This window comes from Siniperca chuatsi, linkage group LG11, assembly GCF_020085105.1.
Source record: "Siniperca chuatsi isolate FFG_IHB_CAS linkage group LG11, ASM2008510v1, whole genome shotgun sequence".
Lineage (NCBI taxonomy): Eukaryota > Metazoa > Chordata > Actinopteri > Centrarchiformes > Sinipercidae > Siniperca > Siniperca chuatsi.
In genome coordinates, this window is record NC_058052.1 from 16,316,180 (window position 1) to 16,334,242 (window position 18,063).

An 18,063-nucleotide genomic window follows, 5' to 3' on the forward strand; every position below is an offset into this window, starting at 1 on the left:
AGGCTGTGTTATTAAGGCACAGCGGTGCTTTGAGTTAAATGCTAACATCAGCATGCTAACATTCTTGCAGTGATATACACCTGTACATATCTATGGTGACAATGCTAACAGGCTGATGTTGAGCAGGTTTAACATGTTCACCATCGTGGTTTAGCCTGTTAGCATGCTAATATTTGCTAATTAGCACTAAACACAAACTAAGCTGAGGTTGATGGTTATGTCAATTTTTCAGGTATTTGGTCATAAACTAAGAGTTGGACAAAGAGAACTTCTGACCAGACAATGGCGCTAGTTGAAAAGTTAAGGGATCACCCAAAGTGATTACAATTCATCCTGTGGAGGAAAGTAATTCATGATACACAAACAGCAAGTAGGACAGAGTTTTGTCCATAGAAATAAAATGTATGTGTATTTCTTTCTTTATATCTGTGGTTTCCTCATTTGATCAGGTCTTAAAACACTGATTCTTAAAATAATACTGTTGTTACAAGTAAAATCTACCAGTTGGGTGGATTTTTGGATCAGGTGAATTTCATTTTGTAAGAAACTAATCCACATCATTTTCGGCCATCAGCTTAAGAAAAGCTTTCAAACAAGTTAAACTACTTTCTTGAAACTTAAATAGTAAGGACAAACATTATAATAAACATCTTAAAACCTACTATTATAAAGACATAAACCTCCTCTCTGAGTGACTTATCCTCTGAGGAGATCTTATTGTCAGCTCACTTCTCACACTTTTGACTTAGCTCATTCTGCAGTGGAGTGTAGCTTATAGCTATGGGAAAGCAGCAGAGATGAGATACAGACCCAGGTCTGCATATCAGCACTTCTAACAGCACAATGCCTATAGAAAACTGTGAGCTATTCAGTCTGAGAACAGTGAAATAGAAACCTTACAGTATGTTACACTGTATGAACATCATTGGGAGCTCAGGCCAAGAACACTTGTCTTAGCATTGTAAAAACTGACAATCACCAACCCTCTGAAATGTCATTTCTCAGTTTCACGTTTCAGTGATAATGGAAATCAGTACCAGTAATGTCCCAGTGGGTGAAACCTTAAATGTGTTAGCTTTGAGTGGGTATGCCTGCCAACAGATGTCTGAATACCTGATACCGACAGCAAGTCTTCTGGCTACCCAAAGGGACCAATCATTTTCAGCAACCTGTCAGCCTATTATGCTAAATATTCCTCCTGCTTGGTAAAAACAAGCCATATGTAACAGAACCAGGTGTAAATCCTAACACATGCTTCCAGGAAAAGTGTGTTTTTTCTTGATGCTGTAACTGTAAACTAACGAAGGTTTGGATATTAACTGTGAAACCTAATGCACTTTTTTTCTGCTATCATTTTATCTGATGCTTTATGACTACATAGGGAGAAATATGACTAATCTTTATTTTAGTTGTCATAATGTTGGTCATTTGTGACAACTGTGTACAGAAACATACCCAGTCATGTCACCAGAATAAACCTTTTTTATTAATTTTATTACATTACTGTACATTACAGTACAATAAAACAATCTCGATTGGTATTAAAGTAACTTTAACTTGGCTGTTTACATGGTCTTTTAAATATTTCATTGTTTACTGCATGATTCTGGGTCTCAACATTAAGAATTAATGATTCTTGTTTTAGTTGCGTTTACCCCCTCATATCTGTGACTTTGTGCCTGTTTGAGGTATTGAGGTATAATATGGTATATATTTGAAAATATCAGTTTTGTTTAGAAAAGAACACATCATTTCAGTTTGATTATTTAATGTGATTTTGCACATAATTCATGCTGATTTAACCATCCACCCTTTTTCTCTAGCATATCTCAAGGTGCAGGGGTCCGCAGTTATAGTTTGCTTTGAGCACCTTGTAGCCTCCACACCCGCCTGACTTCTTCTTCTGTGGTGTCCAACACCCTGAAAACATTAACATCCCTTGTCTGGTGAAAGTGCTGCAACAATCTCTGGAAACTAGTCACTGGGATGCTAAAATTGAGGTGCGGGTAGGTCACTTTGGCAGCCAAGTCCCTTGTGTTGCTGGACACAATACCTGCAAAACAGGAAATAATCATTATACTGTCTTAAAATTGCAAATACAGCAGTGCAGAAAGAGCAATTTGATGTGTACAGCTGCCTTTTCTCTACACACGGTGCATTGTTAGAGTGAAGCGTTCTGTAGTCATCATATGCCCCCCACTGATCAAAAAGAGTACATGATTTTGTACTTTGTACTTACCCAGCAGCTCTCCAGAGTGTTTCCGCACCACAGCACCCCCGCTAGCCCCTGCTTGTACTGTACAAGTGGTCTGAAGCATGACAGGCTGGTCATTCAAGCTAATAGCTTTGGAGAGGACACCACAGGTCAGGGAGGGACCACAGCTCCGACCCAACCCACCATATCCCACCACAACTACAGAATCACCTGTAGGCAGAGAAACCAAGCTGAACATCAATTTTATAACAGTTTCATTAGTGTAAAGAAACCAAGATCTCCTCTGACAGTAAATATGAAGCAAGATGTTACTCTAAAAAACAATCCTACTGTTTCCAGTAAACAAGACTCAAATCAAACCTGGATTGAAACTCTGAGCCATTTGAGGGACCACAGCCTCTGTGGCGGAGTCTCTCAGCTGCACCAAAGCAAAATCATAGGGTGAAGATGCTATAGTGGAAAACAGCACATCACCCACAACATCATGGACTCTGTGAAACAGACATTGCCAAAACAAACAGCAAACATTACATATTCTGTACTCTTTGTGCAAAATTAGTATACTCTGTGATCAGAAACATTACAGCTTGCTAAAAGGCCCCACACAGGCATTCTCAATTATTCTGGCTGATTAAACCAGAACCACACATTTCGGGAAGATGCAGGGATGAATTTCACTATGACACTTTCTGATGTGACCGGTCCTTAGTCCTAACAGGTACAAGAAAACTTACAGGAGATTGAGGGGGATGTCAATCAAACACAGTACACACAAGGTCCAATCAGGCAAAATAAGTGAAAACACATGTGGGGGTGAATCAAGGGTGTGTAGGGCCTTTAAAAGGAAAAGAGTTAAAGGAACGGTTAACCCAAAAACACAGTAAAACGGTTCATCCAATCACCTGGACTACCAGTTTCGCTATGTTATGTTACTGACGTTGGTGGCATACCAGCATTACTTACAGGGACGCTTAAATTGAACAGAGCCATCGTTAATGTTATTAGTTCCATCTGTGCTTTTCCTGCTATAAATAGTCACAAGGTTTGCTGTGAAAAGGGTCTTTTAAACATGGTTTAATGTGTTTTTGGATGAATGTTCCCTTGAAATCCCTTCCTGTACAGAGTAGAGTACCTGACAGCCCACAGTTAAAAGGGGTTAAGATCAATGTGCTGTCACCTGTCCCTGTGATGGAACTTCAGGGTGACTGTCGACTTCCTGTTAACAACGTGCCGGCAGGTCACAACCAGCTTAGAGGTGACAACAACCCCTGAGCCCCAGAACTGTCCACTGTCCACAAGGCACACAGTGGGGTATTTAACAGCTTTTGACTCATGGGCTGTGGTGGACATGTGGAGGCCTGCCTCTCCCAGATGGAGGCAAACATCTCGGAGTGGATCATGAATGCTCATGCAGCGGACAATGTTCCTGAAGATCAAGTGGATGGAGCAGACTAGAGTGAGGCCTATCCACTCGTTTGCCTTCCAACCAAACGGAGACACGATCAGTCCAGTGAGACGCACATTGTCTGCGCCTTTCACCACAAACAACCCTCCGCCCTCGGTGCCTGGTAAGCACCGGGCATCCGTGAGGATGACAGCATGGTCCTCTCCGGCGAGGTTACTGATGATACCTCTGCTGAGGGTGCTGATGAAGAGATCTAAGCAGAGGGAGCCAAAAGGTGAGCCACATGCAACAACCGGCCAGCCTTTCTGGAGAGATGAGCTGCTCTGCCAGGGTATTGTCCCTGAATTTGGGCTGCTCTCTGCCACCACACTTGCCTTGAGTACAGCGAACCAGCTGAGGAACTGGGCATCTCTGTTCAGCTCCTCATCCTCTTCATCACCATGGAAACGCCATTGGTCAGCCTCCTGGAAAACTGCCTGGAAAACATGTTTGAACTCCAGGCAGTTCACCAGCATCAGCAACTCTGCTGCAACTTCCCGGTTAGATGTTGTTTTGCTTCTGGAGGGTGAGAATGCTTCTCCCTGTGTAGACTGGTTGGTGTCCAAATCTCGCTCAGCAGAAAAGCTGACGCGGATTTTAAGTTTTTCAGCGAAGCTGCGGGGTGACAGGAACCTTTGGTCTGAGAGGGGCTCTTTGTCGGTAATAAAACGGGAAAACGGGACGCCAGTGCATATAACTGTTCCAGTTTGAGGATGGACGATAACTCCGCTGCAGCTCACGGGTTTCTTTGCTGAAAAATCCTCTAACACCTTGACTACACAGCAACACCGCTCTACCTCCTTTATCTCCATGTCGTTAGCAATGCAGATTAACTTTACCCATATGTCGAGTTTAGCAACTAGACGACATTGGAAAACCGTTGAAAAGCAGCACATATAAAACAGCTAAAGACTAGTGGTGAGACAGGAAAACAAACCTCCATACTGGGAAGGTATACCAGGCTGACTCCGAGTTTAAACTAATGTTATATCGCTAATATTCTTCACAGTAGTGTTTGATAACGCACATTCCGTTTTCTTGCTTCCTGGTTGAGTTTCATTGGTCCACGAGACAAAAAACACACCTATTGATTAATGTGATTGGTCAGAACGCAAATATGAACAGCTACGAGCCAATGGGAAACAAGGAGGCGGGGATATAGTTATATTTATTTTGCTACACGGCTTCCATATGTGCCTTCTGACACTGGTAATAAAATGTTAGCGGTTTTGGGAATCATTTCAAAAAATGAATATGAAAGGGACTCTGACTCACCTGTTTTAACTAACTGTAATGTGTAAAACTGCGAGTTTTAATAGCAAAAAGTAGAAATGTTGTGTTATTGCCAATTAAGTTTTATTCGGTTCAATTATTGAATTTTAAGAAAGCAGTGAAGTGCATAAAATCCAATGGAGCAGCCCAGCGTATTTTATTAATTACTTATTATTTCCCGATCAGACTAGTCTTTTATTGTGTTTTTTGTTGTTTGTTTGTTGCAACTATTTAAGAAATTCTTTTTTAGCAGTACATTTTAAGAATTTTATTACATTTGGAATAACATACTATCCTAAAACCTGTTTGACCTCATCCATTGATAATATTATAATATAATAATAATATTAAACAATAATATATTGTATTAATAATAGTATAATAGTATGGTTGTGGTATGGTTATGTTTATAATTGGTTGTTTCAAACCCTTTTCCATTTAAAGTGAAATAAAATGAGTCAGACAAGAAAGATTTAAAGGATTGTCAAAAATATTTATTATACTCAAATTTCACACGTTTAATAACAATATGACGTACCTTTTGTAACAGATACATTGCTTCAGAGCTTGATGAAACATAAGGCAAGCCATATTTTTATTGCAAAATATAAATAAGAGCTTATATACAAAATAATGTATAATGTTGCACTAAGAGGTAATTCCATGCATATATTTTGCGTGCCTTTTTTTTAGCACCACCCAAGTACTCTCATAGTATCACTGCTTGTTGTGAGCAGCCACTAATCACAAAGTACTCAAGTCATTTCATAGCAATTAACTATCATGAAAACAGGTGGTTTGGCATCCTCACTGTGGACAAGTATGAGTTTGTTACATCAACTAGCGGTGCTGATGCAGTTAACATATACTGCAATTATTTAACACTGTTATGTGCTATTAGATAAAGCTACTCACAGCAAAATGTCAGCTAATGCACTTGTGGTCACATTCATATAATTGGCCTGTAGACGTAAACCCTTCATTGATTAAAAAAACATGCAATCAGCAGAACTGCCAGTAGCAGGCCACTGTATTAACACTTTTCTCATTGGCAAATATGGCTCCAAATCTCTTGCAGCACTTTCCAGAAAAACTATTCTGTTCTCGGGAAAAAAATTATGGTTATTCAAGATTCGCACTAGTTTGCGAGTAATAGGATACATATAAAGATAATAAAATCTGTGCCAACAAAGTTTTTTCCTCAATCAAGGAAGAGTAACACCGAGCACAAAATGTTAACTAAATTGACCTTCACTGTAAGTCTACACCAGCAGCTAAAAATAAACCCGGGTTAGAAACTGGTTCACAGCGATGACATGTTCCATATGGCAGACAGAATGCTCTACAGGCTTTAAGTAAAGGTAGAAACCACACCATGAAGATTATTCTCCACACTCAATCTGAATAATACAGACTGATGATTCATAACTTAATCTTTGACTCGCTGTGGTGTGATTGATATTAAGATTTCTTTGAACACATGAAAAACACAGGATATATCAACACTACTTGAAACACATTTCCTACTGGCACAGTCACAGTCCTAAATATGGTATATTTACTAAAATGTCTCTCTACGGCAGGTAGTTTTGTGTGGAACATGTCTTTGTGTGCACAGGCAGCACGGTAAATGTGGTTAAGGTTATTTAAAGAATGTGAATCAGTCAATATACTGGGAGAGCCAGCGGAAACCGTCTCCATATCCTTGTCTCTTCAGCACGCTGCACATGAAAACCTCCATTGGCCTCAAATTCAGCTCCTTAAGCGACACTTTGCCCTGAAAAGAAACAAAAACACACATCCGAAAGCAGAGTTTAATTCACAACCCAAACATTTCAACATCCTTTACCATACATTGAACATGTACGATCAGTATCTTAAACCTGCACCTTCTCTGCATGCTGTACAACAGAGGGTGGGGCATAGTGTGATATTCGTAGAGCTGTGGTCTGACTCAGTCACATGGATCACACATCACATCGGAACAGGCCTTCCAAATGGCTCACTATTGCATCCTGCTTCTTTTCGCTCTCTTTTCTCGTCTCCTCGTCTTTTCCTGTTTTCTTGTTTCTTGACTAACAATGATAAATTTGCATGAGACAGCATATTGCCCCCGACTGCCACTGTATTTAACAAGAGCCGTGGTGATCTAAGCACAGTTACGCCTGCCCTTAGCAAGTCAGATTTGTATTAGAAATTCAAGCGACCCAAAGTTTTCAACTATCTCAGAGCAACAGTGGGTGCAATAACTCTTTTCTTCTGTGCTGAAAGGTAGGTAGGTCTGGCCTTGCAGGATTTGTGAAGCTCACTGTTGTTATTATATCAACGTGGACTCAAATGTACTATTTATTGAAGTTACAATAAGCAAATAGGCCGTTTTAGTGTTTCTACTACTTTCCACCATACAGATGGATGCAATAACAGTGTACAAATAATAAAAAAAATAAACATGATAAACTTCAGCTTATAAACACATCATTTAATTCCATGTGTTCATTACCTTTCCAGTTGTTTGTCCATGAAGACCAAACATTCCTCTGAGTGCATCCTCACTGATGGCCTCTGGACGGTCTATCTTATTCCCCAGGATGAGAACCGGGACATTTGAGATGGTTTCATCTGTTAACAGGGCCTGCAGACAGGAAGTGTCATATATTCACCAAAGAGACTAGTCCTGTCAGTGAAAGCTATAAACAACTGTGTTTGGTGTCGATATACAAATGAAATCAATATAATTAACTTACATCCAGTTCAACTTTTGCCTCTGCTAGTCGCTCATGATCAGCGCAATCCACCAGGTAGACTATACCGTTTATGGCTGGGAGGTAGTTCTTCCAGATCCTTCGTGCTGTGAGAGCAACACAATTTCAGTTATCATTTAACACACAAGTGGTAGCTGCCAGTGCATCAAACAGAACTTTCCTTATTCCTACCTTGTGTATGACCCCCGAGGTCAAACGTCGTAAAGGTCATTCCAGCTATGGTCAACTCCTCAGATGCTGTGGACAGAGGGGAAGCACTGACTTTAGATAAGTGATGAAGCAAGAAACACAAGGCTGATTGCTGAACTGACAACATGTCAAATCGCTGGATGTACTTGGATGTAGTGTTGGCACATGCTGTCCCAGCCTGTCATCTCTGAGCATGTGCAGGAGAGTTGTTTTTCCAGCATTGTCTAGTCCAAGGAACACTAGCTTGCCAGTTTTCTTGTACAAACCTGATGATGAATAGGAAAACAGACGGATGTGAATTTAATATAAACTGGCTATAAACTTGTATTATGTTTTCTATCTCAGGTCTTGAAGAGGATCAGTCATCACAAACACCAAGGGGTTTTCTTCTCTTTTTTGGTCATATTCAGGAATGCCATTGAAGTTATAATAAATGTGTGTTATTACACATTTATGCACATTGATAGGTACCTGTTTTTTAAAAATATAGACAAGGAGGGTAATGTCAAATAGCACAATGTTGTTAGGACTGTTTGAGAATTGATGTTCTGTATCTCAAATGGCAATTTATTTTGTATGACAAAAGGTGGTTAAGGTTGGACAATATTGTTGATATTTATGTACAATACTTATACCTAATAGTTGCAAGACACTGCTGAAGCTCCTGCAGATCCAGTCAAATATAAAAGACATTTCTCTTGACTGCCTGTAATACAGATAATATAACACATTAAGAACACAACAAAGTACACTCAGTGATTAGTTCATGTTTAAATTGCTGTCAAGCCCCCTCTCACATCATAAGCATACATGAGTAAATAAACACATCCTAAATAACAGCACAGCACATGTTGGCAAATAAAGACAAATAAGTATAGAATTGAATGTACTGTTGCACAAAGACATGGTTGCATTACAGAATCTAGCACTGAAGCTCATTGTTATTCATTATTTCTGACCCTGGATTACCCTGCTGGTATGTGTAAGCTCTCTGTAATCACACAAGCTTTAAAGCATGAAAGTAAAGGAGGGCAAACTAAACAACAAACAGGCTTTAGATGATTTTTAGATGCTAGTTTGTTCTGAGAGCTCTCTCACTAAGTCACACTGATCTTCCTCTGACTATTTTTATGACAGGTTGTGGCAAGGACACTTGATCTCGGCACTCACCCCCTGCTTCCCTCTGTCACACACACACACACTCACATACACCTGTCACTCTCTGTGGGACTTGATGTGCTGGTTGCAGTGATTAGTGAGGCCTTCAGTGACTGAGGCTTGGGGAAATTACCCAATTGTTGATTACTTTATCATACAATGTTTCAGCTCGGTCATTGGTAAACACCAAACTCCATTTATAAAATATGGCATTTAATTCCTACTTCTATGGATTAAATACTATAACACAACAGGCACTGTGTGCCGAGTTAATCCTAAAAAATGTCAGTAGTCATGTCATAAATAGCAGCAGGTTTTCATGTAAATCTCAAATCAGTATTCCAAAACAAATATACATGAATAATACTATAAAACACGACAGGCCATCAAACTCATGACTAAGCTCCTCAAAAAGGATTGTTCCAGTGAATTCATGTATACTGCCACAGTTCGGCTTATCACATGTAGCTAGTAGTAACGACATCAGCTGTCACAGAGTAAACAACGATGCATTTAGTAAACAACATGAGCGCGCAAAGACGTCCAGAATGACAAAAACTAAAGCAGTAACTTTATAATGTAAGGAAAGTGGTTCAACAGGCAGAAAACAAGAATTAAATGGACATGTAGAAACTGGAACAAAGTAAACTTAATATATATTTTGGGGTACTACCTTGGTCTGCCGAATTTATGAACTGTCCGTCCGTTGTTTAATCGTCCAAGCTCGTCCCGTCGACTGGCGTGTAGCATACAAGTTTGACAGATAACCGGAAACACGTCACTACGAGGGCTTAAAAAGCGTCAGGGGCGCAAAAGCCAGTAACGTTTTTGGTTAAAAATGATTAAAACAAATAAATATAATATCTCACGCCTGTCTTTTAAAATAGGAATTATGCTACAAAATATTTGGGCAGCTTTTATGTGTAATTTTTCACAGAATTAACACATACGATGTTAGTCATAAGTGAAAATTAATTGCCCAAGACAAGTATTTTTGGACTTTGTCGTTCTATACAGTATCTAATACAAGCACAACTTAAAGCTCTGTTAAATATGTCAATGTATTTTGAATATGAGGACCCAAAGATTAATTTAATTGTAAATATTGTGATCCTGTAATTTTAGTCACAAATTTCTTAATACCCATTTGTACTACTTGCCTTTAAGACTTTACACTTTTGCTAAAAAAAACAACAACATAAAACAGTATCTACACAATTAAATGTTGTAACTACATTTAACTATATTTGGGTTTTTTCCTTTATTGTTCTTATCTTTTTTATGTCCATATAAACTTTTCCATTTTTACTGTTTACCACTGTTGTTATGAACAGGGACATAAAGGAGACTCACAAGCCCGAGATTACACATTTATGACAAACATTTAAGTCAAAGGAATTACCTCACACACATCATAGTCATCTGAAAACAGCAAGTACATGTAAACACATTACACTGCAAAAAGAAAGGTTGTGTAGAGTACTGAACACTAGGTGGCAGCATTATAACAATGAGAGAAGTTCAGTTCACAGACTGCTATTTAGAAAGATACAGCAACTCTCACGCTAACAACTCCGCTCAACAAACGTGTGAGTCATGGCAGCAACAGAGAAGTGCTCTGCTCCTAATTTAGAATAAATTCAGCAACAGACAAGCATTATGCAATTATCTAATTTTCCTATGCTTGGGGGGGAATTAAAAAATAAATAAAGTCACATTGATTAAACCCGAGAAGCTTTATTAAAGCAGTTCAGAGTCTCATACATGGCACAAGTACTAGGCATAGTACCTGTACTTTGTTTATGACAGCACATCTCCAACGAGATCTTTGTTAAATAAGTGAAAATTCATTGGTCAAGACATGAGTACTTTTTTTTACTTTTGCTCTTTCTCTACAGTATCTAACCACTATCTCTCCATCGACAAGAAGACAGCCAACCCAGACCCAACCATCCATGTCACATCCTGTCATCCCACTGGTTGCTTATGTAAGACTATCTTCAAGTATCCTGTGAGTGATGAGCCTTTCACTCTGCTCCAATCCAATCAGCTCCTGGTTTACTTCTTCTCGTAGTAAAACCATTTATCTACTGCAGATGAAAACATTACAGTCAGTCAATCTCACATCAGATCAATCAAGTTCAGCAGAAATTCAATAATCATTATTTACAGGAATATTTTTTGAAACGCTACCTGATGAGGGGATAGGTTCTTCTTTTCCACAAGGACATGTCTAAAAATAGAGTAAAACATCAGTTATGAAATAATAATCAACATTACTGGTGTTGAAATTTCAGATGTCATTATGTTGCAAAAAGGGATGGACAAATTCTTACTTCACCAACAGCAGCTTTAGCCTCATCCACTGAGCAGCAGTAAGGGCTGTCACCAGCCGAGACACACGTGTTTTTGCTGTATTGCGTGATAAGACACAGTCATTTATAGTCAAGAAGCCATAAATGTATATATTTCAGTGTACATTTGTTCTAAAAGCAATTGTATTTTTAGCTGTAGTCAAAGCAGTAAGAACAGCGTTTACCAGTTCAGTTCACAGGCATTGGTCTTTTGGGAAATGAGGGCTTTCCAGAAGTTGTGAGTGCTCTTGATTACTTTAATGGCAAAGTCCTGAAACACAGAAAAACAGAAAGTGCTTAGCTGAAAGTGAGGTTTTTACAGTTAACTATAACGTTGATGCAAGAAAGTCAAGTTTGACAAAGGCATAAACTACAATTCCTTGAAAGCGCACTTTCTCACAGCAGAGCAAGTTAACTGTTTCAAAGGGAGCAAGGCAACTCTGAAAGCAGAGAAGTGCTTAAGATTAACCTCAGACCATTTGTCACATTAAAAATGATGCAGGGTTGGTCGGAGACCTTGTCTTTGAACTCCTCGTTGAAAGCAAACCGGTTCTCTGGTTTCCCATCTGGCACTTTGTACCTCCTGAACCAGTCAACGGTGGCCTCCAGATAACCAGGTTTCAGGCGCTGGACATCACTGATGTCTGAACATAGACGGGGACAACGAAACAAGTTCAGTATGACTCATGCAGTATTGCTCACAGAAAAAAAAGGGGGGGGGGGCTTAAATAAATTGAGGTGCTTACTGTTCAAGTTGTTGGCTTCAGGGTCCTCTACATTGATTGCAATCACTTTCCAATCAGTCTCACCCTCATCGATCATGGCCAGGATCCCGAGCACCTTCACTTTGATTACTTCTCCACGGGAACACACCTAGAGAGGACATTTCAGTTTGCAGTTCATTTTCTGTTGTCATCAGCAGTATTATCCTTTTTCCAGCAAACAATGAAATCTAGAATCACTGTGACTTAATGACACAGTGAAAGATGACCATTAAGGCTGTAAAACCATCAGCCAGTGTTGTACCTTACTGCCGATTTCACAGACATCAATGGGGTCGTTGTCACCACAGCAGTCAGTGTCTCCATCTTTGTGTGCGGGATCTTCCCATGTCTGAAATGCCACAAAACAAAGCATGCAGGCTGAATTAAGTAAAACTACTAAATATTTGCTGTTGTACATTTTAAGCATTGGTCTCACACCATAACAGTTCGGAAATCTTTCAAACAAAAAACTAACCTGGGGAATAGCTCCATAGTTCCATATGTAGCCCTTATGTGGGAAAACATTGGCAACATATCGCAACTTGCCCTTCTTCACGTCTTGCTTTATTGGGTTCAAGAGGTCTTTTGTAGCAATCTGAAAATAAATTTGCTATTGCTGTTACGTTTAAAGAAATTATTAGCGCTAAAAAGACAAAAAGTATATTATATGTTAAAGAGCATTTGTGATGCTTATTGCAATAGAGGAACTTCATATTTGAATCCAGTAGCAATAAAATAATTTGCATGACTAAATTCACATTAATTAATCACATAATTTAAATAATGGCAAACGGTAAATCTCAATATTTAATCTTGTTTAACTTTCAGATGAAGGATAACATGTTCTTTTATTATTGTTAGACATCATATGAGCCATGGGTTAATGAAAACTTTTTAAAACCTGTTGGATAAACTGATAAATACATTGTGGTCAAGCTGAAGCCAAAGCTGCTAAAATCTCATCCAAAAGTTGATGGTGGAAGATTATTTGAAGCTCGTACCTCCATCTTTGCATTTGTCCATCTTGGTACTTCAACAACCATGTGAAAGATGTTCTGTAAGAGACAAGAATTTGTCATAATTATCTTTAAATACATTCTGAAATAGTACATGACACAGCTGAATATGGCACAATTTGAAAACATAATTCTTACATGATGTGCTACATTCACACTTATTGCTTTGGGCAAAACTTTTCCACAAACAGGATTGTTTCATAAAGATAAGATAATAGATAATCCACTGCAATCACAAGAGATATTGACACAGCACTGAGAAAATAAAGAGTAAAGGCCATTGCCTTCGCAAATAGACTATGACCTTGCTATTCTGGAGAGCATTACTTAAAACAGTTCAGTGTCTGTAACTGATATACTGTAATTAACTACAAAACTACACATTCATGGCAAAACTACAGGTGGCATTTAACCAGTGGGTAGATTTAAAGGGTACACACATATTTACATATTTAATAGGGTAAAAGCGACCTTACCTGACTATCATCAGCGTATATTGGTATATCGTGGAATGGTGAGACGTACTTTCCATCAGCATTTTCTGTAAAACAGTCAGATTAAACACTATGAATCAGAATCAGAAATAGTTTATTGATCCCCGAGGGGAAACTCTTTTGTTACAGCAGCTCACTATCACGTCAGTGCACACAGGAATAGAAGTACTAAGCAAAAAATATAATACATTATAATACAGGTCAGATATATCAAGCACCAAGTGGGTATAAGTATAACATTAAAATAAGTGTAAAGTACAAAGTGGATTTACCGGTTGATGATAAGTATGTACGATATAACTTATGGGAGGCAGATACAAACTGCTTTTATCTGTCTTATGTCAACATCTGAGTGTCCTACAGCAGGGAAATCATGTTCAGTTGGTTGCCAACAGGGTACACGGGTTTTCATTACTGCTTACTTTTACTTCTGGCTGAAGGTGAGCCAATAAGTTGCATGGTGATCTTGACAAAAAAAAAAAAAACACAGATTACTGTTGATGCATTTTTGTTGGTATAGCAAGAATTATGAGAAACAGTATATTTCTCATGGCCTCTGCCCATTTAAGGTGCAATGACCAAAATAGAGCAGGCATCCTGCTAGGCATAGACACCACTGCTTACAGTTAGTACTACTTAGCTTAGCACACAAGCTTATTTTATACATATGCTATTATTGTAATGACCATGGTCTGCATTCACAGACCTTAAAGTCTTGCATTTTGGTGATGAAGACTAGTGACTTGAAATTATTCTGACAGACCTGAGACTTGACTTGGAATAAGAAAGTATTAGTTGTTAAATTAGGAGTCAATAATCTGTGCAACTACAGAGAGCAACAGCTTAACAGCTTGCAGTCATATCCGATCAATATCAATGGGTTTATTTACCTAATATAATCAGAGGGCGTTGTCTCACCAACTCCAAGCTTTTATGATTTTACGCTAGATGACGTGTTTAACCACCTTGTGAAATTTCCCGAAATAAACAACTTCCTTCTACAAAGCCCAGATAAGAATAATGGTATATGGTCAACAATAAGACATACTGTATATCCGAAACCAAATCATCTTACTTGGGACCGGTGTTACCCGGTAAAACCGGCACAACTGGTTGTCGCAACTTTAACCGGCGTTCGAGCTATTGCGACAATCCAAACAAGTGGAGATTTGCTTGTAATTTCCAGTGTAAGAACATATGTCAACACTATTACTGATATGATGAAACACGCCATCAGCAATCAATGAAAAGTGACACGTGTTAGGTAGCGGCCGGCCTGTGGGGTTTGTGGATAGCACTCAAAGTAGCAAACAATGGCGAAACTGTATTGTTTCTACTCGGTTTCTACTTACTAAAGAACAAGCGGTAGCTCAGAGAGTTCGGGTTTCCCCTCTCTTCCACTGTGAAGCTCATGTTTAAGTGCAGGTGTGTGCTGCTGTCTGGCTCTGGGTTGGAGGACGGCGGCGGAAGAAAACGTCTGCGGCGAAAAGGGTGAAGTCGTGTAGACAGAGGGCACAGCGCATGCGCACTTTGCCACCGATACATTCAGGGGCTATCGGAAATATATAACTTAGCAGATGATACGATGAATTCGGCTTGCAAATGTATGAGTGGAAGTTTGCATTGCGTATAAAAAGAGAACTGAAGACAAAAGCCTATGGATGAACAGTAATATCAGCGTTGTAGTATGACACATGATGTTATCTGGTATTGTGGTTATCAAAGTATTAAGTAAATAATGTTTTATTTGGTAATTAAGGCTGTATTGCAATTAACTGGTACAATTTGCTGAATATATTTAGACATTTCTAGATGAGTGAAATTATCAGTTAATGCCTCTCCCCACTTGGCCATCATATTTTTTCCCTCATAGTCCACATCATGCAGCCCTATCTTTAAATAAAATGTTGTATGAAACCACACATTTTTAAAAAGCACTTCCACACTCCAATCTGTGCAATATTCATTTATTGAGGGAACTTCGAGCAATGATCTTTGTTTATTGGACTATACCACCTAGCTTTAAAATATGTTAACACTAAAGCTTTGAATAATCACAACATATATGCCCTGACTCAATACTACTTGTTTTTTAGTCTATATATTTCATTATAACCATTTGATCTATAGAATCCTTGCAGTTTCAGCACTGTTATGTGAAAAACAATGGCAACCAAACCATTTTAAAATCAATATACTGGGCACACTACTGAATTTGTTAATAACAAAGGAGTGACCACATTGTCACTTCCCATTTCAAAAGTTGCCCACTGCCTTTCTGCCCATGTAAAAATGCATTGTGTGAGTGTTATCTCTGCAGGATGAATCAATGTCCAAAATGTGTGTACAATTCAAGCATAACTTATCTTGACTCATTATTTATAGGCACAGAAAACTTTATCTGGAGCTGGCCTGAAATTGTTGAAACATGACCATGTTGTTTAGTAACTTTACAAATAAACCTCTATCACAATGCATTGTAATCTTCAGTAACTCATTTTATTACTAACAGTATGAAGTCTATGATCTCACATGACTGAGTCATGGCTTGCGCCTTTGCATATAATTATACGTTACAAAAAAGACTCAGTGTATGTCAGGAACATTAGTGAATGGACCAGAAACAAGAAGCAGACCGGTCCTGGTGTTCTGGGCCTTCATGCACAAATAGCACAACTGCCTGCATATATAACAAGGAAAGGTTCAGACAAATAATCTTGATCTAGTGTGGTCAAATTGAAGTTTAAACTAGATTTAACTCTTTAAGTTGCAAGTAAGAAAATCGGGGTCCTAATCTTGTATTTAAATTCTAAATCTTGTAAATTGTTTCCATATTACTAATCTGGAAATGTTGCCAATTTGATCAAGCAGCCATAGTCATTCTGGATTTTGTCCTTTTTACCTGTGGAAGAAATTACAAGAAGCACACAAATGGAGCATCGAACCAGTGGTCTTGATTTTAAAAAATCCCATGACGCACTGATCGAACATTCTCCAATAGAAGAAATTGGTCAATATGATCAATTCACAGATTTTCATAAACTAATCATTACCTAATGTACTTGTACTTTTATTATTATTTGTTATTATCATTATTATTTTTTTATCTTGTTTTTAATGTTGTACAGCACTTTGTTTCAGTTTCGGTTGTTGGAAGGTGCTATAGAAATAAAGTTTGATTGATTGATTAATGATTCATTAATGTAGGATCTCTAGTCTGTTCTCTAGTAACTCTTTATCTACTATATAGTCCTCCATTAGGAATTATTAGGGATTATCATTTGTTTCTTAATTAACTAATCATTAGCTACTCTATACAATTTGATTAGGAATTACTCATTAACTAATGGTTCACTAGCAGCTAGTTCCTCATTCATTCCTCATTTGCTCCCTGATAACTACTCAACATTTTGTGCCCCTTATTGTAAAATGTTACCACTTAATTTCTTATTAATATTTGGTCATAACACATGTTGTAGCCAATCTTTCACTCCAACGTTATGTAACGTTAACCAATTAATTAATTATTCGTAGCGTTTTTGTCATTAGTTTATTTAGGTTGCAACCATCTTGTACTGTGGATACACGCACTGCACGCGTACTGTCGGGGTAATTGTCCGTTTGAAAGCATGGCAAACTGACCAAACTCCATCAAACACGGACAAACAGGGACTGAATGTTGAATCTGACCAAACATCTCCAAACAAGGACAGACAGGTATGGCACACCAAAAAAAACATCTGTGTTTTTCTGTTTGTTGGAGAATGTTTGATTGGTGTGCCAAGGCTTCAACGGTTTGCCAGCTAGACTACATTTATCATTAATTAAGCTAGGCTTTTAGGAACCTCAACAAGTCTAAATATACGTGGATATTTCAATAATTATAATTAAATAAATAATGTTCCTTTGATTTTCCCTCGATTACTTATAATAAATATGATGTGTTTGCTTGTTTTAAAACCTTTTGTTAAACTCACGCACACAATGGCAGAACTTGTGCTAGCTAACAATTTCAATTTTAGCAAAGGATGAGAAGAATATTCAGGCCTAGGTTTAATGTGAGGCCAATTATCACGGACAGACTGAGTTTAGGTCACCGAAGCTGAATCTACCAGCCTGCAGAATCTCTAAACTAAAACACGAAAAAATAAATGAAGCTACAGATATGTTTCTCAAAGTATAAAAAGTGGCACCATTTGCTGATGTTCCGGACCGCTGACTTCACATCCGCCAGCAGCTCGTCGTGCTTCCTGCCTTGGTGAGGGAGGGGACGGTGCTGACGGCTGGGAGGACGAAAGGAGAGACAAGAAAGCTTTTGGGAAGATATAAGAGAGTGGGGAACGGCCCGGGTTTCCACCGTCCGTCGGGAAATAAACACCCAAGTTTTCTATAGCT

General features: G+C 38.5%; 3 protein-coding genes across 5 annotated transcripts; all 3 read right to left on the reverse strand.

The window, feature by feature from the left end:
* Nucleotides 1–1,459: 1,459 nt before the first annotated feature.
* tysnd1 (trypsin like peroxisomal matrix peptidase 1) lies at nt 1,460–4,916 on the reverse strand. The gene is made up of 4 exons (XM_044215040.1): nt 3,393–4,916; nt 2,576–2,706; nt 2,240–2,425; nt 1,460–2,053 (listed from the first exon to the last, which is right to left on the reverse strand). The coding sequence occupies exons 1-4, from the start codon at nt 4,553–4,555 to the stop codon at nt 1,851–1,853; spliced, it is 1,683 nt and encodes a 560-aa protein (XP_044070975.1). The 5' UTR covers nt 4,556–4,916; the 3' UTR covers nt 1,460–1,850.
* Nucleotides 4,917–5,403: 487 nt separating this feature from the next.
* Nucleotides 5,404–9,820, reverse strand: sar1ab (secretion associated, Ras related GTPase 1Ab). Its single transcript, XM_044214213.1, has 7 exons — nt 9,714–9,820; nt 8,518–8,588; nt 8,029–8,148; nt 7,865–7,930; nt 7,676–7,779; nt 7,432–7,563; nt 5,404–6,708 (listed from the first exon to the last, which is right to left on the reverse strand). Exons 1-7 carry the CDS (start codon nt 9,788–9,790, stop codon nt 6,592–6,594), a joined length of 687 nt encoding a protein of 228 aa, XP_044070148.1. The 5' UTR covers nt 9,791–9,820; the 3' UTR covers nt 5,404–6,591.
* A 577-nt stretch (nt 9,821–10,397) lies between these two features.
* Nucleotides 10,398–17,951, reverse strand: ppa1b (inorganic pyrophosphatase 1b). Of its 3 annotated transcripts, none has more exons than XM_044214212.1 (12): nt 17,862–17,951; nt 14,091–14,133; nt 13,651–13,715; nt 13,160–13,213; nt 12,634–12,753; nt 12,421–12,507; nt 12,141–12,267; nt 11,911–12,038; nt 11,580–11,665; nt 11,377–11,452; nt 11,234–11,273; nt 10,398–11,130 (listed from the first exon to the last, which is right to left on the reverse strand). In XM_044214212.1, exons 1-12 carry the CDS (start codon nt 17,862–17,864, stop codon nt 11,099–11,101), a joined length of 861 nt encoding a protein of 286 aa, XP_044070147.1. In that variant the 5' UTR covers nt 17,865–17,951; the 3' UTR covers nt 10,398–11,098. The 3 variants fall into 3 exon arrangements, with proteins under 3 accessions (XP_044070147.1, XP_044070146.1, XP_044070145.1); XM_044214211.1 differs by lacking the exon at nt 17,862–17,951 and adding an exon at nt 15,021–15,151; XM_044214210.1 differs by lacking the exons at nt 14,091–14,133; nt 17,862–17,951 and adding an exon at nt 15,021–15,179.
* Between the last annotated feature and the right edge of the window lie 112 nt (nt 17,952–18,063).